This window comes from Ursus arctos, unplaced genomic scaffold, assembly GCF_023065955.2.
Source record: "Ursus arctos isolate Adak ecotype North America unplaced genomic scaffold, UrsArc2.0 scaffold_1, whole genome shotgun sequence".
Lineage (NCBI taxonomy): Eukaryota > Metazoa > Chordata > Mammalia > Carnivora > Ursidae > Ursus > Ursus arctos.
This window is the reverse complement of record NW_026622763.1, coordinates 39,890,836-39,913,966: the sequence shown is the minus strand read 5'-3', so window position 1 is coordinate 39,913,966 and position 23,131 is coordinate 39,890,836. Positions and strand designations below refer to the sequence as shown.

Sequence of the window (23,131 nt, the reverse complement as noted above, 5' to 3'; positions counted from 1 at the left end):
GGGAGAGGAAGAGAGAGAATCTCAAGCAGACTCCCTGGCTGGGTGCACAGTCCTATGTGGGGCTCGATCCCACAACTCTGAGATCATGACCTGAGCCGCAATCAAGCTCTTGGATGCTTAACCGAGCCACCCAGACACCCGTTTCTTAAACTTTTAAATGCAACACCTCAAAAAAAAAAAAAAAAAAAAGAATATGGAAAAGGACAGTGAGATGGTAACTAAAACGCTAAGATACTAAATTCCCATGTCCCCCAAATCCAATTTGAAGATTTAAATAACTGAGTTATTTAGAGAACAGGGTCTAAATTTTATTTTTTTTAAAGATTTTTTTATTTTTTAAGTAATCCCTACACCTGACGTGGGGCTCAAGCCCACAACCTCAAGATCATGAGCTGCCACTCCACTGACCAAGCCACCCAGGTGCCCCTATTTTTTATCTTTAAGAAAATATTGAAGTTAAAGTCTTAAAAAGTCGGTAAATATGAATTTATATTATGATAAATATTATAATATATTATCATATTAATGAGCTATAACGCAACCAATTCTAAATTATCAAGGAGGTCTTCAGTCATTTTTCTACTTCTATAAGGAAGCCCAATGGTAATGTGTATCTGCAAAGACAAAAAGATATTGATATTTCGCCTCAATCACTAAAAGAAAGTTAAATTATTTTCACACTGTTTACTATTATTTACTGTTTCCTTGAAAACTTGAAATTCCCAAATTACACACACATAAATGTATACACACATAGTTGCTGAACCTGCAGTAAGAAGACCCCGTTCCCAATTACAAGGTATTCTTATAGTAGTAGGGTAAGGTCTGAGATTACTGACTATATATTATTTATGTAGTCTTACTTTAAAATGAATGTTTTTAAGAACATGTGCTATGAGGAATGAAAGAAGACACTAGTCAAATTTACCAGAAAAACTAAAGAATCTTACAGGATGGGATCACTTCACGATCACTGCTATAAAGCAGAGGTAAATAGTTGGCGTGTTGTGATTCAGCACAATGAGAACATGAAATTGAGGACGTTCTGATGTGCAAAAATGGCAAACAGAATGTCAATGCTACTTCTTTCACCTGTGTACTGAAGAACATGTGTTACTTTTTCACAAACATGTTTTGTGGAACATCAGCAATATTTTATGGGGCATTTTCTAACATCACATTAGCATCTTCTATGAAAATGCATGTCTAAGAACATGGAATTTGAACAAGCTTCAAGGTAGAATGAAATAATCTCCATTTGTGTTTGCAAATGGGAAATTATTGGAAACATGGTCCTTTTTGCCTGTTCCATTTCATCTGAGGGCCCCAATATCACCTACACAAGGGTAATTAATTAGACAAAGTAGAAGGTTGCATCTAAGAAAACACTAGGGGACGGGACAATAATGCTGTAGGGCTACATCAATCTCATGCTATTATCCACCGTTAAGCTCATAGTGAAAGATAAAATACAAAGTGTATTATGATTTATCTCCCAAATACACACCAAGTGTGCATAAAAATATGCTCAGGAAACAGGCTAAGGTCTCTCTAAAGAACTTGAAATTACTGAAATTCCTCTGCTTTGTTAATCTGTGTGTCTTACTGTTTATGGTATATGAAATGGAGGTCTGTACTATGTGTAAAATCACCATGGAAACAGGAACTTAGAGATCAGTAAGGAGATTTTTAGTATATATAACTCTGTCACTAGTCTTTCACAGTCCAGCATATTATAACTTTTTGCTGATTCTCCTTGTTTGTGCCTTTTCTGAGTTGCCATGGTGTTTAAAGGTTTGCCCTTACATAAAAGATAATGTAATGTGAGTTTTGGCAGAACTCCTGGGATGATAATAGAATGCAGTGTTAAGGTGGATGATGCGGTCTTTGACAGTTAAGGGAAAGGAGTAGCTCACTTTTCTTCTAACTTTGGCCTGTGAGTTGAGGTTAGGCTTTCATACTGAGTGGCAACACTAATATGAGTAGAAAATTTTGTCTTATGGGGACTCAACTTCCTGTTTGGCTATGGTACTCTGGCTTCCTGTAGGGCGACAGGTTCAGGAAGAAGTCTACATTCCACAGAGCTACAGCAATATTCCAGTGCCTTCTATGGCTAAGAAGTAAAGCTCTAGGCCATGGACGACGGCCTTGAAAAGACTTCTCCTCTTCAGTAACTTCTTCAATGTACATGATTCACTTCTACGGCAGGTAACCCTATTACTGGAGGAAATGAGATCATTGGGAAATACTGTTGCTGAGTGGAAACGTGAATAGGGTGATGGAAACATGAATCATAAAAGCATTCTTTGATCCAGAGAAGACAGACATTGATACGTTAAGATTATAGATACCTGGAGCTTACTGACTCAAATGTAAATTACTACATACATATGATATCCTTTAAAAGCTGGGCTTTAATGGAAGTAGAAACTTGTGAGAACGGGCAGAAGATCTTGTTTACTGAAACTATTTCTAGTCTGATTCTCTTGAGTATATCTAGATTCTTCAGTCTTATGCATACTTATGCTATCTTTTAAATATTAAGATAGTGGCTCAAAAAATTCTACTCATCTAGAAAATGTTGAGTGAAAAGTCTTGGAAAATGGAAACCATTAATAAGTATCTTCTAGTTCACTTTAAACTTTGCTCTAAACATCAATTAGGCTGCCTTTAAATCCACTGAAAAAGCTCATCAGCCTGGATTCAATTTTGTGGCTTAAGCACACTTAGTTTCTGCATAAGCTGGTATAAAGCACTTTATTTAATTTCTATAATGCAAATCTAAAAAGTATTTTATAGTTTTTATATGTCACCAGAGAGATCTCTTCTTCATAAATATTTTAAAATTCCTGAGTTCTGTTCAGGAATACAAAATGATTAAAAAATAATTGTTAGAAAAAAAGGTCTTTCTGCAAATAGTAATGTTGAAATGGGTATTCATCAAGTATTTTTAGGCTAAGCATGAATTAAAATACAGGTGTCACACTTACCATAAAGAATTTATCTATGTAAGAGGAAAACTAGAAAAATAAAGAATTTAGAACTATAAAGATGAAAAGAAATGGATCACACATGTCAAGTTTCCAACACTGAGTTTACAGTAGGTGCTCATAAAAGGCCATGGGCCTCTTGCTTCCTACAGAGAAAGCTGAAAAAAGAATAAAGGATTTTCTGTGATGTAAAAAAATCAGTGATCTATGGAACATAAGTGCTCAAAAATCATTCAAATATTTTTTCAAAGACACACTTTATTCCTTTTAGGGAAAAAAATGTTACCAAATATAGAAAAGGGTATATCTGATAGTAGGAGATAGATTCCCTTTGTTAAAACAAAACTCCCAAAACAAAAACCAAGAAAACTTCCTTTTTTTTTTTTTAAAGATTTTATTTATTTATCTGAGAGAAAGCATGAGCAGGGATAGGTGGGTGGGTGGGGTGATTGGGGGAGGGGGAGAGGAGGCAGGGGGCAGAGGGAGAGGGACATGCAGACTCCCAGCTGAGCAGGGAGAATGACTCGGGGCTGGATCCCAGGACCCTGGGATCCTGACCTGAGCTGAAGGCAGATGCTTAACCAACTGAGCCACCCAGGCGCCCCAAGAAAACTTCTTTAAAAAAGAAAAACCAAAAAACCCCACAGACATCTGTAAGGGTAGGATGATATTCCTATCAAAAAGAAATGAATAGGCCTTCCAAAACTAGGTTTTACTATAATTTTCTATCGGGCTTCTTTAGTGGTAAAGATTATCACAATAGAGCTAAATGCAGACCAACTTGGGCTTAAGAATGTAATGTGGGGTTACAGATGGTAGCCTTTCTAACATTTCCCAAAGCAACAACTGTAAACTGAGAAACTGTGGCTCTATGTGTTGAAGAGTTGGTAATGGAAAAAGAGGAGCTTTTAAACTTGATACTTTCTATTTTATTTTAGGTAGTTAATAATTTGTTCACGTATCACTAAGAGCATGAGAACACTTAAATGTTTAACATGTTTATATTATACATAAAATGTTAGAGACTAAAATTGGATATGTGATTTTAATACAAAGTCCGACCTCACTGGGCGCCTGGGTGGCTCCGTTGGTTAAGTGCCTGGCTCTTGATTTTGGCTCAGGTCATGATCTCAGGGTTGTGAGATCGAGCCCCGTGTTGGGCTCTGCACTGAGCGTGGAGCCTGCTTGAGATTCTCTCCCACCCTCTCCCTCTCATCCCATGCATGTGCACGCTCTTTCTCTCTCTAAAAAGAAGTCTTAATTCAGCGTATTTAAGTCTTCCCCATACAGTACGCGTAACTGGCGTAGGAACATTCAGATACGTATTTGTTAAAATGAAATGCTAATATTCTTATTTGGTGGTCGCCACCCATCCACAAACCCTGTCCAGTCTTTTCACTACAAGCATCTTTGCTATAGATCTCTTTACCATAAGCATTTTCAACACAAACATTTTTGCTGTGCAGCTAATTGGCCATGAGGCAAATCTGCCGTACAAGATAATAAAAAAAAACCTGGTTGACAGTTTGGTTTCTTTTCTTCATTGGTGCAGTATTCCTATTTTTATTTTACATAAATCTTAAGCCCTCATAATGGTCTATATAGTGGTGCAGAGTTTTGAACCCACATTTTCCACAGAACTTTGGAACATCTATCAACGGACATGTGACAATATGCCAAGAACAAACAGTGTAGAAGGCTAATCACAGCACAACACAAAATTCAGTTTCAAAGATGTATCCTAGTATTTGAAATCTGATGCCTCTCTTAATGAAGAAAAAAGAGAAAGTGTGATGCCAAACAAGGAGACACATCAACAAGCCAAAGTGTATAATGCTATCAACCAAAGACTTTGAAGATAAATGCTTAGGTACAATCCGCAAAATAAAAGCAGTATTGCCATGATTCTACATTACACACTTTGAATGTACTCAAATATTTTGCCTTTTGCAATAGTCTTCTACATTTTGCTATTCATTTTTCTTATTTCATTATGTCCTTTGAATGAATAGCTCTTTTTTTCCCGTGATTTTATTTATTTATTTATTTGACAGAGAGAGAGACAGGCTGTGAGAGAGGGAACACAAGCAGGGGGAGTGGGAGAGGAAGAAACAGGCTCGCCGCAGAGCAGGGAGCCCAATGAGGGGCTCCATCTCAGGACTCTGGGATCACGTCCCGAGCCGAAGGCAGATGCCCAACGACTAAGCCACCCAGGTGCCCCTCTGTGATTTTACCTTTTAGAGCACAACTGCCTTATGGCTAACTAGTTATGCTGTGAAAGTGTCTGCAGCTAAGATGGGTACAGTGAAGCTAGAACGTGCACAAACACAGCGATAAATACAGAGTTCTAAACTAGCGGAAAGACTGATGTCCAGCACGTTACATGTAATTTGGCTTAAATTAGGGTTCATTTAACAAAATCCTACCTATATGGAAATATACATTAAATAACGCCTACTGGCTGGAAACTGTCATTCATCTCATAGTGGGTTCATTTGTGCCATGGCTCACACTGGCAGTATGGCCAAGAGCTGGCAGGCTTTAACATGTGTCACTCTGATGTAGTCTGTTAACCTCCAATATGCCGAACGCTTTGTTTAAAGAATTTGTATTTAAGTTTTTTAAAATTAAAGTTTTCAAACGAGGGGCGCCTGGGTGGCACAGCGGTTAAGCGTCTGCCTTCGGCTCAGGGCGTGATCCTGGCGTTATGGGATCGAGCCCCACATCAGGCTCCTCCGCTATGAGCCTGCTTCTTCCTCTCCCACTCCCCCTGCTTGTGTTCCCTCTCTCGCTGGCTATCTCTATCTCTGTCAAATAAATAAATAAATTCTTTAAAAAAAAAAAAAAAAAAAAAAAAAAAAAAAAAAAAAATAAAGTTTTCAAACGTAAAAGAGAGAGAAGGGGTGCTCATTCGGATAAGCGCCCCACTCTTGATTTCGGCTCAGGTCATGATCTCAGAGTCCTGGGATCAAGTTCCACATCGGGCTCCATGCTCAGTGTGGAGTCTGCTTGGGACTCTCTCTCCCTTCCCTCTAAAATAAATAAATCTTAAAAAAAAAAAAATAGGGAGGGATGCCTGGGTGGCTCAATCTGCCTTCAGCTCAGGTCATGATCCCAGGGTCCTGGGATTGAGTCCCACATCGGGCTCCTTGCTCAGCAGGGAGTCTATTTCTTCCTCTGCCTGCTGCTCCCCCTGCTTGTGCGCTCTCTCTCTAGTAAGTAAATAAAATTTTTGAAAAAATAGGGAGAAATATAATTAACAACCTCCCCAATTTAATAGTTACAACGTTATGCCATACTTTTAATGCTCCATTTATCTTTTTCTTTTCTTCTGTTACAGAATTTTAAAACAGATCTCTCATGTCAGATCATTTTGACTCTAAAGACTTCCATATGTAGCTCTGTAAAATAAGGACTTTGAAAAAACTACATTTATTTCATTATACCATATAATGAGTTCACAAACTTTCCTGATGTTTCAAAAACGTTCTTCAGTTGGCTTGTACTAGTCAGGCTGAAATAAGATTTACTGATGGCACTGGACAATGATTGCTATTTAGTACCTTAAATCTAAAAAGGGACTCCCATACCTTCATTTTCATCTTCTTAGCTCACTGAGGGAACCACAGCAATAAATTCAGGATGCGCCACATTCTGAATTAGTGTGTGGGTCTCTCATGGTGGCATTTATATATCCTCTAACCTCTGTATGTCTTTTAAGCAGAAAGTTAGAGCTAGAAGCTTTCAGGTCAAACTTTTGTGGTTAGAATACTTTATGGATGGTGTTGTGTATTTTACATCACGTCATACTTTAACTTTTATAGTTGTTAAGATCAGTCAGCCAATTCAAGTGAACTCAGCCCCATCTTTTCATATTTTCAAGTTCACCATCAACCTCTCTCCTAATGCAGTGGTTCTCAACCTTGGTTGCACACTGTAATCGCCTGGGATGGGGGTGGGTGTAGAGCTTAGACACTATTGCGGACTGAGTCCCACACCCAGGGATTCCAATTCAATCAGCCTAAGCTGTGGTCTGAATATTAGTTTAAAAACTCCCAAGGTAGTTCTAATGGGCAGCCAGGATCGAAAATACAGAGGTTTTTGCAAACACTGACAATCTTTGTTTCAATCAATTATTTCATTATAGGATGCAAATTGCTGATTTTTCTAATTTTATTGTTCTTTGTACATTTATCAGCAGGATTTCCTTTGACATATTTTAGATATCTTTAAATAGCTATTAATGGTCAGGGTTATTTGGTTATCCTAAAATATAATCTGTACAGGACCGGCAGGATAAACTTTTAATTCTTTTAATTACCAGTAATTAAATTAATTTACTTATGAGTAAGGTAGTATTCTCAGACTACACTGTGGGATCATGGGGGATCTTCAAAGACCATCAGTGCCTAGTTGGGGCCCCAGACTTAACAGCTCTGTGGGTGATCTGAATGTACAGCAAAGCTAGGGATGAGGTGTTGGTACTTGAATTACCTCCAAGGCGAAAAAAAAGTTTGTTTTTTGCTTGTTCTGGTAGTGGTTGTTGCATTTTTGTTGACAGAAAAACATATGTGATCATTTTGATCCAGATATGAAAAGAAAAGAAAGACAGGAAACATGACAATTTTATTAAATTCCAAGATCAGGTTGATCCCCAACTTCCATAAGAACTAATCAAATGAAAGAATGACCAGTGGTATGCTGGTCTCCATGTAATGTTCTGATTTAACGAATACTTAATAATAATTTCTTTAAGTGATTTTACTGTTTAATCTGTCCATAATAAAGCTTATGATATAGGGCATTGGAAATAAATGGCTTTTTTAAACTCTAATAACTCGTTAAAATTTTCTATATTCATGAAAATTTACACTCCTATACTCTGGCAACATAGTAAGCATTAATAGGCATAACAGTTGGTATAGGTAGGAATGCAGCAGAGACCCACTTGGACTCTGACAGTTGGCATGAAGGTTATTTTAAACTAGAGACATTTGAGATTCAACAGATGTAAAAAGAAGCCTTGGACCATCCCTTATTTCACTAAAAGCAGAAACTTCTGGGAGTGAGGCTGCCATGGATCCCCCCGGGGGAGATTTATGGCATGAAGAAAAAAAACAGAAGGACCACTTGCCCCTGCATAAACAAACATTATCACAAGATTTCTTACACCCATTTGTTCCCCTAGAAACCCATTTGTTTTTCCCCACAGAAGCCTTTTCTGCCCACTTCCTCTACTCCATTAAGTTAGGTAGATAACCCCTAACTTTAGCCACGTAGGTAGACTATTTTTGTGAGCGCCTATACAAATACTTCGGGATTATTTTTCTATTAATTTAACTATTGTCAGTTAAATTCACTGCCCCCTCCCCCCGTCACTTAACCTAAGAAGGTAGAGGAAAAGTCTCACCCCCTCCCACATATTGTTACACATTTTTGGTGGGCAATTGGACAATATTTGCCCCAAAGCCCCCATATATACCCTTGCCCGCAGTTCCACTTAAAAAAATGTAATCGACAAAGATACTCAGGCAGATGTGCAGAGAAAACTTTTACTACTGTTTGTCAAAGGAAAAAATTGGAAAAAAACAAAATATTTACCAGCAAGGGACTGCTTACATAAATTTCTTAAACCGCGGATATTTAGCCATTAAAAAAGAGCCAGATCTTTACATACTGATACAGAAACACATGCTTGGTTTTTACTATGCTGTTAAGGAAAAAACCCAAGTCATAGGATAATGTATAATATATCCTCATTGAATTAAAACAAAACAAACTCAAAAGTGTGTATGCGATGGGGGGAGGGGGGCAATGGCCACGGTCTGAAAAGATGTGGGAATGAAGGAAATGTTTACTCCAAGTTCTTCCAGACTTAATTTTTGTAAAATATAAGAAGGCCTTTAGTAATACGACATTAAAAAGTTAAGAGGACCTTTATAAGGTCATTCAGGAAGCTACACTGCCATAGCTGCGCTTAAGACGACTATCACGACTATGTGGCTCAGAAGGCCTGCAACAATAAGGGAGGGAAACTTGCCCAGTTTTCACAGAAAGTATATCCTCCTGCTATAAAGAAGAGAAACAGGGAGGAATGAATGTATGATGAAATTTTGTCATTTGTACAATTCATAGCCACAGTAAATCATGACATCCAAAATCCTCAATAAAATAATCGTCCTTTATACATGACTGCTATTCTAATATCCCATTTATGAACATGTATAATATAGCTTCCTAGTCTATCGCCTTTATAAATGCCCTACATTTCTACTGAGGCATAAAGTGTTCCCATTTAAGTTTGCGTCTTATCTCATGATATGCTGATGCTTTTTTGTGTTGTAAATTACTTGCTCCAGATGGAGAAAAAAAGAAAGATAAATTGACTTAGGGCTAGTCTCTCATTTATCTTTTATCTTCAGTATTTATGTGTGTTTTTTTTTTTTTAAACCCACCACACTGGAAGAAAGTTGTGTCCGTTCATTTTAGGAACGAAATTTAAATATATAAACAAAGTGCAAAACCTAATCCCTATAAAGTCTGAAATTTCACAGTGTCCACGAACTACTACCGTCAGTACACACCACACGACAATGATTTCAATGGACAGCGTGGGAAACTGTGGCACTCCGGTACACATTCCACAGTACACGGGTGTGGCCCTGTGAAGTTAAATCATCTTATCAGTTTCAAATTTCTATTTTATCATCATCATTTTTGTATTTATTATCAAATATTAACTATCTCAACTGTATGAAGTCATTAATATTTTCTCTCCTACTCATTACTTAATGTAAAAGCCCCAAACAAATCTCTTTACCCTGTAATGCCTTCTAGGGCAACCAGAAATTTCTCTTAGCTCCCTTCTTCTGTGTCCTTTGCTAAACTTGTTGCTTTCAGAAAGACTATAGCTATCTTTTGGCTTCTTTACTTTCTTAGGAGTAGTAATTCCCAAACAGTTATTTAACATATATTAATTCTGCTCTTGCGACTATTTCTCAAGTGCAAGTGAGCCTGATTCTTTGGCTTGTGGGAACAGACAGTGCACTGGGGTTCAGAAGGAGGCTCCTTCTCTTAATCTGCAGGGAAGAGGGGTTGGGGAGGTGGTGAGGAGGGAAGAATAGGATTCTCAGGCTGATGCCATGCTGCTCCCCGCCCCTCACTTTACACATAAGTCCTAAAACTGGAAACTGCCTAGACTCTAGTATTTTTTTTTCCCGGGAACAGAAAAACTGTGAAATTTTGTCTTGTGGCACAATTCACTTTACAGGATGTGGCTGGAGGATTTAAGTAACAACCAATGAACGCTTTGACAAAAGGATTCAATTTATGGTTTCAACAGCTTCTGTCTGGTAGGTAACACACACTACGTATGCTGGTTGGTTTTTTTGTTTTCTTTGTTTGTTTTTTTGGTGAGTAAATTGGTGTGCTTTTTTTAAAGAGAAGTAAGCCCAAGGTCTTTTTTTCCTTTCCTTGAAAGCTACTCTGCATAATATTTTCCATCATGAAGAATTATAATTACATATGCATGTATTTGCACCTCACTTTCCTCAGGCCTTTACCTATTACTCTTTTACATATTTTCATAACTATGGTGTTTATCTTCCATTTTATTGTCTGTGTTCTCAAAAGCCACCTCAAATTTTGGCAGAACACAAGAGACTGTACAAATACGTCAATTTTTAAAAGGTATGAAGATGTGAATGATGGAAAATGGAACACTAATAAAAGAGAAAACAGGAAGGAACACTAAGACAACATTCTTTCCTCACTTCTTTTTAGCAGAATATACATAAAAAACACAAAAATGCAAGGTTATGGCTAGAGAAGAGACTTAACCAAAACAGAAAATGAATAAACTCTCTCTTTTTTTTTTTTTAAGATTTTATTTATTTATTCGACAGAGATAGAGACAGCCAGCGAGAGAGGGAACACAAGCAGGGGGAGTGGGAGAGGAAGAAGCAGGCTCATAGCAGAGGAGCCTGATGTGGGGCTCGATCCCATAACGCCGGGATCACGCCCTGAGCCGAAGGCAGACGCTTAACCGCTGTGCCACCCAGGCGCCCCAATGATAAACTCTCTTAAGAAAAGACAAAGGGATGTGCATTTTATGTTTTTAGAGTAGATATGTAACACTGGTAAGCTAGAAAATACAGAACAATGAAGAGAGGGGGAACAGGAAAGCAAGATGACAATAAGGTCATATGCTTCAAAATAACTTTACTTCTTCTGGGGAAGCTTCTCCTGAAGATTCCTTCTCAGCCACCCTGAGGACACAGAAGTGCTCTGTAGAATGGACGGTTCTCCTCATGCTTTAGGAAGTTATCTCTTGGAGCACCAAACTTAAAAAGCTTTGGCTTTTTACTTTCGAACAGCCTACTAACCCTCATATAAAAACCAATCAAATGACTGATGGACCAAACTACTGAACAACCAACCAGCTCAAGCAAACGAGCAAAGGGATTCCGCTGAACTGAACGGTAACGCAACAGAAAGCTTTTCTGCCTGGGGCATCCTGAGCTCTTCCTTAGAAAAGGACTCTGCAGTAAGTTAGCTATTTAAAAACAAAATTCAGCAGCTGGTCTCAGTTTCTGGCATTTCCACAGAACGTACCATCCTGAAAAGACCTGAGTAGGCAAGGATCTCTTGCAGGTAGTGATCAAATCACAGCCCAGCTAACAATTCACTGACTGCTAAGATGCTTTTAAAGTGCCAAGCTTTCCAAGTCAAATTTGTAATATATATATAAAGGTAGAGAAACTGTCTACAGGAAAACGTTCAAAACATTAAAGAAAAAAAATGAGGAAGAGTAAGAGACTTTCAATCCTAAATCTTTTCATGTAATCTTTTCTTATTTAAGAAACCAAGAAAATTGAATAAAGATGTTACTTTTGTCAAGATCTAGTTAAACACAGAGTAGACCACATATATATTTTTTTACTTTTAAGCCAGGACTGCCAAATTCTAAAAATGAGATGATTTTTATTTTTTTATTATTTTTTTGAATTATTGCCTTAATTATATTTTATTTTTTCCAATTTTATTGAGCTATGATTGGCATATAACATTGTATTATTCCAAGGTATACAACATAATGATTTATGTATATATTATGAAATTATTACCACAGTAAGTTTACTTAACATCAATCACAAGTTAATGTGCTGGAAAAAATAGAATTAGTTTTTACACTTATAAGTAATGATTTTAAGTCTACTGGACCACAGTCTTTAGAACTGGATGCATGTGTGAGTTGAGACTGAGATGATTTTTACACTATGTTTAGTATCTCTGCATGCAATGTGGTAAAGAGAAGATAACAGTTTACAGGAAAGTAGCAGCAAAACTGCCATTTTATGTCATTATTTACTTACAATCAAACTTCTAAAGACATCTATAACTACTTAGAAAAAGAAATATGAAACAAATCATATTTTACTCTTTTATGCATACAATCAAATTTCAATTTTCTACCCTTATCTTTGTAGCTTATTGCCATAGTTACAACTTAAATGTCCTAAGTATGGCTGAAAAGTAGGCAAATTTAAGGACACACACAAGTAACATTAATATAGTTAAAATACGTGGAGTAAATAGCAGTTGTGATTGCAGTGGTAGAAGATTAATACAGTCCTCTTCCCCCAAAAGAAAAAAAGGGTAAGTAAATGTAACATTTGCCAGGTTTGAACAAGGGTTTGGGTTAAGAGTATATCCTGACAAAGTAAGGGATGAAACACAGTTATTAGGTGTGATTTACAAATGTAGCTGTGCTGAAGACGAAGAATTACCGGAGTTGTATTTCCCTGACACTAAGGTATTGGGGGAGCTACTTGGACAATACACATATAAATAATATTTTATCTTTGTTTAACTCATTAGTAAGTCATGAAGGTGGTGGTCAAATGACTGAAGCCAAGTAAAAGTACCAGAGGGGAGGGGAGATAGAAAGGCCATCAAGAGTCCAGATATTTCATTCTCTATTACGAGTCCTTCCTGATCTAAGTTCATTCTCTCTGTATGTAAATCAACACCATTATACCCTGTGCCTGGCTGGCTTTAGGTATGAGAAACCACCACTTGCCTGTTCCAGCTCAGTTCAGCCAGGGCAGACTGGGGTGTATCAGGAGGAGAGCCGCGCAGAGAAGCCAGATGTTCTCCAGCTCTGCTCTAGGCAGCATTTCTGGCTTGGCTTTATCTCCTTCCTAGTTCCAGCTAACGCTGAAAATCTCCCCCTGCCCCACCTCCCATCAGTGCTCCCGTTTAAAAACAAAACTACCTAACTCACTGCCCCTTCAGTCCTAGAAATGGTAGTAGCTGTGGGTATGATCACCCTCTTGGGTGTTTCGACATGCTGTTTAATCCTCCCAAACCTTGTGATCCACACCTGAACCATAACCTCCCAAATCAAATCCCTCATATGGAACTAACTGGCATGGGCTGGGTTTTCCCCACCTGACTGATACAGCTATCAGCACTGGGCTGCAAAGAGTTCTCACCTACCAAATACTACCACTCAACAGAAAAGGGCAATATATAGGAGATTTTAATATTTTGTGGGTAAAAGAAATATAAATGATGATGTCAAATGAGGAAGGACAAGAGGATCAACGTTACATACCTAAAGGGAGGGAGAAATAATACAGTCTTTTCAGGAAAGCAACTTGGTCACACATAACAAGAGCCTTAAAAATGTTCATATACTCTAAATAATATTTTATTTCTTTAAAGTCTAGCCTAAGGTAAATCAAAGGTACAGATATAATTTTATATACAGGGATGTTTATCACAATGTTATTTACAATAGTAAAAAATGAGAAACAACCTGAATGTCCAGAAATAGGAAATATCAGTAAATATGGCATATACCTGTAGTTTTCCTTTATAGCTCCCCCCCACACCCCCACCAAATTTCGAGTGTATAGAGTTACATACCTCCACTAGACTTGAAGCACTTAAGAGGACAAGGATATCTGTTTTAAACGTTGACAACTATGTGCTAGACAACCATTTAAAGCTCTCAAGAAATATTTCTGGAATAAATTAATGATGCACTATTAAAGCTAAACTTACAGAAGAATTTTATATTAAGTGGTAAATTTTTGCTACAACCAAGTACCAAATGCACTACTGTGTCCTTTGCATTTTTCTTTAAATTTTTCAAATCACTTTTTAATAGTTCATAGTTCCGATATTTCTCCTGAGGAATGTTTTGATCAGGTGACTTTTTGCTCAGAGGACTTTCAGTGGTTCCCCATGACGTGCAGGAGAGTTCAATTTCGAGTTGTATTTACAGATGTCTATAATTTGAGCAAATGTGGCCATCTAGACTTTGCACATTTTACCATCTCCTAAACCAGTTTTAGATGTTTGGATGTGACTTTCTGTCTCTTCTGCTGCCCAGTGACAAAGCGCTCTCCAGAGCCTGGCTACCCTTCAAGCTCTAGGCTCCAGGCCCATCTTCTCTGCAAAGCTACCTCAGAAGTAGGTTGTCCATTTACAGCAATGTTTCCCACATGATATATTTCTGGCATTTAACCCCATATTATTTCATGGCATGATTTTCCTTATATTACACTACTGCTAGTGAGTCTTATTGCTAAGTAGCTTTTCATATGTCTTTGGTTTGAATAAACACTACAATTCTTGGGAACAGCTTCTTTATACAACAGCAGATTGCCTTGCAGGCACTACGAATAACACCAGAATCCTGGTAGCAGGTCCTGGTAAACTCAGATGCCAGGCATTTGGTGACTTTTGAGTTTTAATCAAGTTCAAAACTCGTTTAAAAACTGTCAAAGTATTTAGAAATCAAGGCCCATTTTGCCATTTATATGTTGATGATCATTCTTTACATTATAGGCAGCACAGGAAGTGCAGAACATCCGCAAGTTGTGCCCCCGCTGTGTGACCAGCCACATGTACAGTACTGGGTCCACGGTGGAGGTGCTCAACAAACATTCAATGAATGAACGCTGAGTGTGAAGACATCAAATATTTGTGAAAGTGGCAGACACTCTCTTTAATGTAATTCACCCTTTGTATAAAATGAATTTGGGGTAAAAAGATAGGAGATTACATTAGAAGCTTCTGGACTATATTAGAAGCTACCATATATTTTACATCTGGATACATAAAGAATATGAACGTTTAAGACAACTCTTCTCTTGAGTGTGGGAAACATTATGAAAGGAAAGACCTTGATTTATATAAATGATTAGCCAACTTTCCCAGATGATGCAGTAACTTTTGAGGGCATTGCTGTACTGTCTTATGACAGAAAAGAAAATATTTAGATAATATATGTTGATATTGAAAAGTGTCCAGTGATTATAAAATTGGTATGTTGATGTCCAATGCTTTAACTTTCTTTATAGCTGACGTATACAAACCTACTCCACAATGTTCAAAAAATCAAGTAACTTAAAAACTACTTCAAAGCAAAGCAGCTCAACATTGTCACTAGTAAAGGCTTTGCTTGGCTTATTTCACCAAGAGGCAGTAAATTGAGAAAGCAGGCTATGAAACCATTCTTGTTGCATGTAAAAGACATAAGGAAGATTTTTTTATATGATAAAAACTCATACCTGTTGATCTCCAAGGAAACGACTTCTCAGTTGAGCTAGAGAAAAGGAGAAAAAAAGGAACATTTACTTCATAATAAAATTTAACTGTGGGCCTATTTTGCACATAAACATTTAATTTTCACATTTCATTTCATAAAAGTATAAAAATCTCAAACTTTAAAGCCACTCTTCTAACTAAGTTAATTTTTAGACACTATATAACCTTCCATATCAATTTGGGACAAAACTATATTTCCACCTGAAAATTAAGGCAAATTATAAAGTGACATAAGATTCCCCTTGGATAAGAAAAATAAAATAGCATAGCTATGTATGATATTCATGGTACTTATGATATACCATGTTGCTTTCTGTGATAACTAATATGAAAACTACATATACATTAAAAAAAATCTACATTATATACAGAGTACTTATGTATGTGTATACTGAATACAACACATTAAAATGGACCCAAAAGACTGTTAAGAACTTCATTCATTTTAGTTATTTTCAAAAGAAGCCGTAGAAACTATAATAGACACAAAAGTTAATGGAGTTAGTTTGAACTGAATGCTACCGTATAAAACTTAAACCATATAATAAACCTTTACATCAAAAATATAAGGTTTGAAAATCCAAGAGAATATTTTAGCTATACATGTCTCTAACCAAGTTTAATAAATTTATATTTTAATAAATTTGTGCTTAAAAACATTATCTGTGCCTCCCTGTCCCCTGCCTCACACTCCCATCCCCCAAACACAGGAGAGCAGGGTGCTAAGAGGACAGTGTGGTAGAACATAAGAACAAGAGAACAAGAGGCTGGATTACCAAGCATTTGCTTAATGAAGTACTTCACATAAAGTATCTCCTTTATATTATTCACAACAACCTTATGAATAGATACATTATCATCTTTATTTTACAGGTAAAGAAACTGGCCAACGTCTTTGTTATTAACCAGAATTGCTGAGATTTAAATGCAGGATGGCCTGATTCCAAAGTCAGGACTTCTCACTACTATATATGGCAGAATGGCTTATGATTCCATTTTTGCATTAAACATGTACACACACACACACACACACACACACACACACACACACACAATATGCCTAGAAAGAAGTCTGGAAAAATAAAAACCCAAGTGTTAGCAGCAGTTTCTGTGGGGTACAACTAAAAAGTCTTTTTTTAAATTTTCCTTTTCCTTCTTAAACATTTGTACTTTTTGGAATCAGAAAAAAAAGCACGTATTGACAGGTTTTTGGAATGTATTAAGTTTAAGGAAAAGATGTGTGTTTGGGCTTAAGGAAACACTGTAAAATAAAGGACCTGGAATATAAGAAGGGAAAAATGCTTTCAGTGCTATAGTTCTAAGATTTCAAGTTCTTGTTAACCTCTGATATTTCCCCAATTCATGAAATGGTTAATGAAACTCTGGATTCAGTAAGAACTGCCCGAACTTCAACTTTGTGTGTGATTTGCCTTTACTTTGTCAGAGGCAAAGTAGTTTACATTCCAGAACCTTGAACTAGCTGCAAGCAGGGGGGCAAGCTCCCAGTGAATAGAGTCAACCAGTTAATGCAAATCTTTAGCACTCTGCTGACTTTCCTTTATCTGATGCACTCCTAACTGATTTCAGAAGGGACTGATGGGACAGGAAAAGATGTAAAGTTGGTCAAATACCAGTAAAGGCACATTTGTTATCTTGCTCTTGAGGGTGGCTTATGACATTCTGTGAGTCCAAAAGTGGTTCCCTTGAATCTGTTTTTATTTCATTCTATTATCTAAATTAGTTTTCTAAACACTGAGGTTATTACCCAACTGTGTTCCTATCAAAATGTTCATCTGGTCTGCCAATATTAAAATATGTGATAAATTAAACAGCCAACCAGAAATGTTTATTTAACATACCTCAAGTTTCCTGGGAATATCATGAAATTTATCTTCTGAGTTTGAAAATTACAAAAACTTTAATGAAATACCTTTAAAAGACTTTTTATTCTCATAATTATAGATCACAGAATACAATTCATGTTAATTGCTCAAACTGGGCAAAGGTTGTGGCTATTTTGCCCATCTTTTTATGTCATACTGCCTCACACATAGCAGATGCTTAATATATGTTGTTGCAACAAACTGTGTAGAATACTGAATTCTTTTTTTTAAACATTTTTTAAAAGATTTTTAAAATTTGTTATTTATTTGAGAGAGAGAGAGAGAGAGAGAGAGAAAGAGCAAGAGCAGGATAGAAGGGCAGAGGGAGAGGGACAAGTAGACTCCCCGCTGAGCAGGGCTGGATCTCAGGATCCTGAGATCAAGACCTGAGCTGAAGGCAGACGCTTAGCTGACTGAGCCACCCAGCCACCTGTAATAGAGTTCTTAATTATTCTGAATGAACAGGTATATATAAAATATCAGTTATTACTTTGCTCAAGCAGGTCAACTTACTCTCCTCCACTCTAGGGAAGAAATTCCAGTAGCCTCAATTAGGTAAACAGCATTTTTATTGCTGAAAAGGCCTTTAGGGTCATCAAAGTACATATGATCTCACTCATATGTGGAATTTAAGAAACAAAACAGAGGATCATTGGGGAAGAGAGGAAAAAAACAAAACAAGACGAAATCAGAGAGGGAGACAAACCACCAAAGACTCTTAATCACAGGAAACAAACAGGGTCGCTAAAGGGGAGAGAGGTGGGGGGATGGGGTAACTGGGTGATGGACATTAAGGAGGGCACGTGATGTAATGAGCACTGGGTATTATAGAAGACTGTAATCACTGACCTCTACCTCTGAAACTCATAATATATTATATGTTAATTATTTGAATTTAAATAAAAAAATACAATAAGCCATTCCCAGATGAAGGTAATGGAAGCCTCAGTTAATATTTTTCTCTACTCTATTTTAGATAAAAGATAAAAATCATTAGGAAAATAAGCTAATATTAGGATTAAAAATAAGCAAAAAGTTCCATGGTATTTTTTGAAGACTGTATATTCAGCCCAATTACTTCACACTAATCTTACAAATTCTGTGTTATAACTGGTCACTGCCATGTTATTCAGAATAGCCTATTTTCCTTTGAAACACGCATTTTAAATGATTCTTAAACTGTTCACTACTCTGGGATTTGGGTATTAGACAATAAACATGTACAATTTTGAAATGCTGTTTTAAGTCACTGAACGTAGCCTGCTTTTATTAGAACAATTAGACGCAGCTCCATATTAGAACAGGCTTATACTCGCCTTCTTTCCTTCCTCTCTCCAACCATCTAATCCTAGAAACACTTCCCCAACTTTTATTGACTGTCTACAGTGTGTCTCTAGGCACTGTGCCCACAATGACTCCATCCCATTCCCTTCTTATCTGAAGATGCCAAGTAGCTTGTGTTCAAGGAGCTTCCGCGGGAATATAAAACACATTTTAAAATACGAGAACTGAATCACCCACGATAACTTTGTTTCAGTGGAAAGATGCATACACAATTTCTAATGACTTAATTATCCACAACCTTCTAGAATGAAATCCATTCATAAGTTTGGGACTGTCTAGTCACACAGTGAACAATGAAAAACAAGTTCATCAGCAAATTAATACATTAATGTGAACAATATTAATTTTGTTTTAAGGAAGACACCATACCTTCATCACAATGTTACATAAAAATTTGTGGTAAACCACTGTCAAATTCTACATACTTCTGAAATAAAATGTTTTATTTTTTATTTCACAGGCATAAATGCAGGCAAAAATATGTTTGCTAGACATGTAAGGCTATGCAGTGTCTTCAAAACCCTGCTTATCTTGGGATTGTCCCACAAGGCAGAGAACATGCCTGCTCGCACTCCTCTGCAGGGAGGGCGGGCCAGCAACTGAGAGTCTGTAGGAAGCCATGTGAGGGGGTGGCAATGCTATAGCGGGGGGCATCTAGAGCGGACCCAGCAGTGGCAGTGGGCATTGTTCCTGGACACCCTTACTCAGAATCAGGTTCTCTGGACTTCCTAGAGATTCCACCAAGTTGATACCCAAAAACTTTTAGTAAGTTCCTGTGGTGCTTACAGAATAGAGAGGATTCTATTTGCAACCAAAAGCCCTGATTGATGTTATCATAAAACAAAGTATTATGACTGAAAACAAATACAAACAGCCCTTCTGAAAAGAGCCCAAACCTTAGTCTTTAACTCTAGAGCTGTACTTCCAAGTGCATACTGGCTATAACACACTTCGTATTCAACATATCGAAACTCTTTCCCCCCGCACACCAGCTCCCATGTGATCATGACCACCTGGTCACTCAAACTGAAGAACACGGAGTCATTTTATTGTTCTCCACTCACCAGTGTGGCAAGCACCATGAGGGCAGCAAAGTCGGTCTCATTCACAGCTGTACTTCCAGAAACTGAGGCAGTATCTGGCCCACAGAAGTCACTTAAAACATGTACCTTTTGAATTCATCCCTACTACCACACAGTTCAGGCCTTCATCTTCTCAGTCTCTTTTGGCTGGATCATCCTTTCAGACTCTCCTAACTTGTCTTCCTGGCTTTGATTTCTCACCCTTTCAGGCTCTCTTCCATGCTGCCGCTACAGGGATTTTTCAAACGTTTGGATCCAACATCATTCTCGTGATGCTAATGCGTAACAGATCCACCGAGGATACAATTCAAACATCTTAGCATGCCCCAGGCAGCCCTCTGCCACCCGCTTCCTTCCAGTCTGCCCTTTTCCACACAACCCTGCACTCTAGGCACTTCCAATTATTTGCAGCTCCCTCACATACTATGCTGCTTCAAGCTTCCAATGCTATTTTGGGGATAGAATGTGTAGAAAGACAGTCTGGAAACTCCTTCGGAATTACACAAATTCTAGAACGGCAGATGCAGGTACCATGTTACAATATGCATGTTATATATCCATGAAATGGAACACTTTCACTCGTATCACTTAGGAATAATTTTGAAAAATGGTCTACTTAAGTCTGTCCCCAATTTCCTTCTAATTCTACTGTGTCTGAAGTGGGCTACCCTGCATTCGTGGACACTACAGGTAAGCAGTAGTGGAGAGGGAGTGGAGAGTTTAATGAAGCCACATGGTAATGTTACCATGTCTTTCCCTCTTTCTCTGAGTCTAGATGGGGTTCTTTCTATTAGTAGTAGGTGCAGGCAACTACCATTACTCTCCTACAAGACACACTGAATTGAACAGAACCTGAGTTATTTCTCTGTTGAAAAGAAAACCAGGTGACAGCCTGGGACTAGAACATAGTAAAACTGTAAAATTTACCTGCTTTGTATTGGAAAAAAAAAATCTCTGTATTAACAGAGAAGGGAACCATCAACAAAACAAAACGGCAGCCTACTGAAAGGAAGGAGATATCTGCAAGTGGTATCTATCTGCTAAAGGGTTAATATGCAAAATACAGAGAAAACATATACAACTCAACACAAAAACCTCCCAAATAATCTGGTTAAAAATGGTCAGAGGGGCGCCTGGGTGGCACAGCGGTTAAGCGTCTGCCGTCGGCTCAGGGCGTGATCCCGGCGTTATGGGTTTGAGCCCCGCATCAGGCTCTTCCGCAATGAGCCTGTTCCTTCCTCTCCCACTCCCCCTGCTTGTGTTCCCTCTCTCGCTGGCTGTCTCTATCTCTGTCAAATAAATAAATAAAATCTTTAAAAAAATAAAAAAATAAAAATGGGCAGAGAACCTGACTAGACATTTTTCCAAGGAAGCCATACAGACAGACATGTGAAAAGATGTTCAACGTCACTAGTCATCAGGGAAATGAAAAATAAAACCACAATGAGATATCACCTTCCACCTGCCAGAATGGCTAGAATAAAAAAGAAAAAGAAGATAAGAAATAACAAGTGTTGGTGAAGATGTGGAGAAGTAACCCTCATGCACTGTTGGTGGGAATGTAAATTGGCATAGCCATTGTGAAAAACAGGACGGAAGTTCCTCAAAAAATTAACAGAACATATGACTCAGTAATTCCACTCCTGGATATTTACCCAAAGAAAATGAAAACACTAATTTGAAAACATATATGCACCCCTATATTTATTGCAGCATTATTTACATTAGTGCCATTATGAAAGCAGCCCAAATACCCATTGAGAGATGAATGGATAAAGAAAATGTGGTGTATATATACACAAAGTATTACTTAGCCATAAGACAGAAAAAGAGATCTTAACATTTGTGACAACATGGATGGACCTGGAGGGTATTCTGCTAAGTGAAATAAGTCTGAGAATGACAAATACTATATGATTTCACTTATATGTGGAATCTAAAAAAACAAAACAGAAACAAACAAAAAGCAGAAACCGACCCATAAATCTGAAGAACAAACTGATGGTTGCCAGAGGGGAGGGCAGTGGGGGATGGGCAAAATGGGAGAAGAGGAATAGGAAACAAAAATCACTGCATTAAGAAATTTTATACACACACGTACATATATGTGTGTATACAGAACCCTCATTAATAGTTCGAAAATTAAGCATAGTCACCAAACTATGACTGTCTTCTTGAGGGTAAAGGCTGTGGTTTAATTCTGTGTTTATCAACTAGCATTGAGTAGGATGCTAAATAATTGATAGCTGATCTTAACTCTTTGTTATTTTCAAGGCAATTCTTACGTAATTTTAGAAACTATTTCAATCATTCTATAAAGGAGTCAGATTTCCCCCTTCCCCTTAATTTGGATCTTTTTTCTATATCTTACAGAAAAGATGTTTATTGTAAATATAACATGAATCCAATTAATAAATGTTTGCTGATTATCTACTGAGTGCCAGACATTATTAGAGGCTGGGCTGTAACAGTGAAAAGACGCAAAGTCCATGTCTTCCACCAGTGCTTACAACTGTCTTATCAATGCTCATTACAGGACTTGTGTGACACCCCCACTGGATCACATGTCCAAGGCAAGAACGTGTCCAGAGACTTTTGGTAGGCTGTTCTTAAAGCCAGAAACCTGTAAGAGAGGACTCCGATGAGCCCAGCAGGGTTTGATGGAAGAAGCATTCACGTACCTATAACAACCCAAAGTGTGAAACATTTGTCTTAAAACAAAAAAACAAGATCTAGCTCTCCTTCTACTCACCTATCGAGAGGCAGTAAGTTAGTACTGGAACCACTCAGGTAGAAATCTGAATGTGAAGGCTCCAATGGGAGAGGTATGTAGCAGTATGAAATGCACTGCCATATTCTAGAGTTCGCTTCAATTCCCACAGCTTGAAAATTGTGAAGGGCTGGGAATCAGCCAGTTTGGGAGACCACTAAAATAATATTAGACATGTCCAAGCAAAACAAACATCTCTCCCCTTTGTGTTATGACAATGTCTTCAAATTGTTCTTTAAACCATCCCAATTTAGGAGCATTACATGATCTATTTATTTCATTATTACAACATATTCTTTCACAATGTTTTTAAAATGATTCTTAGGTGATCTTCCTTTACTTAACAGAAGTAATTAATAGATGAACACTCATTAATCATGTTTATTAACTATTTTTTACTATTAGTTTTATATTTTGAGTTCTGAGTGTAAGTTCTGAGTT

General features: G+C 37.5%; 1 protein-coding gene across 17 annotated transcripts in view; it reads right to left on the bottom strand.

The window, feature by feature from the left end:
- PKP4 (plakophilin 4) overlaps window positions 1-23,131 on the bottom strand; it is a 235,706-nt gene that overhangs the window by 62,785 nt on the left and 149,790 nt on the right. For all 17 annotated transcript variants that reach the window (XM_057317940.1, XM_057317943.1, XM_057317931.1 and 14 more), the window contains one exon: window positions 15,575-15,609. In XM_057317940.1, coding sequence (XP_057173923.1) covers window positions 15,575-15,609 — 35 coding nt within the window. The remainder of the gene's footprint in view (window positions 1-15,574; window positions 15,610-23,131) is intronic.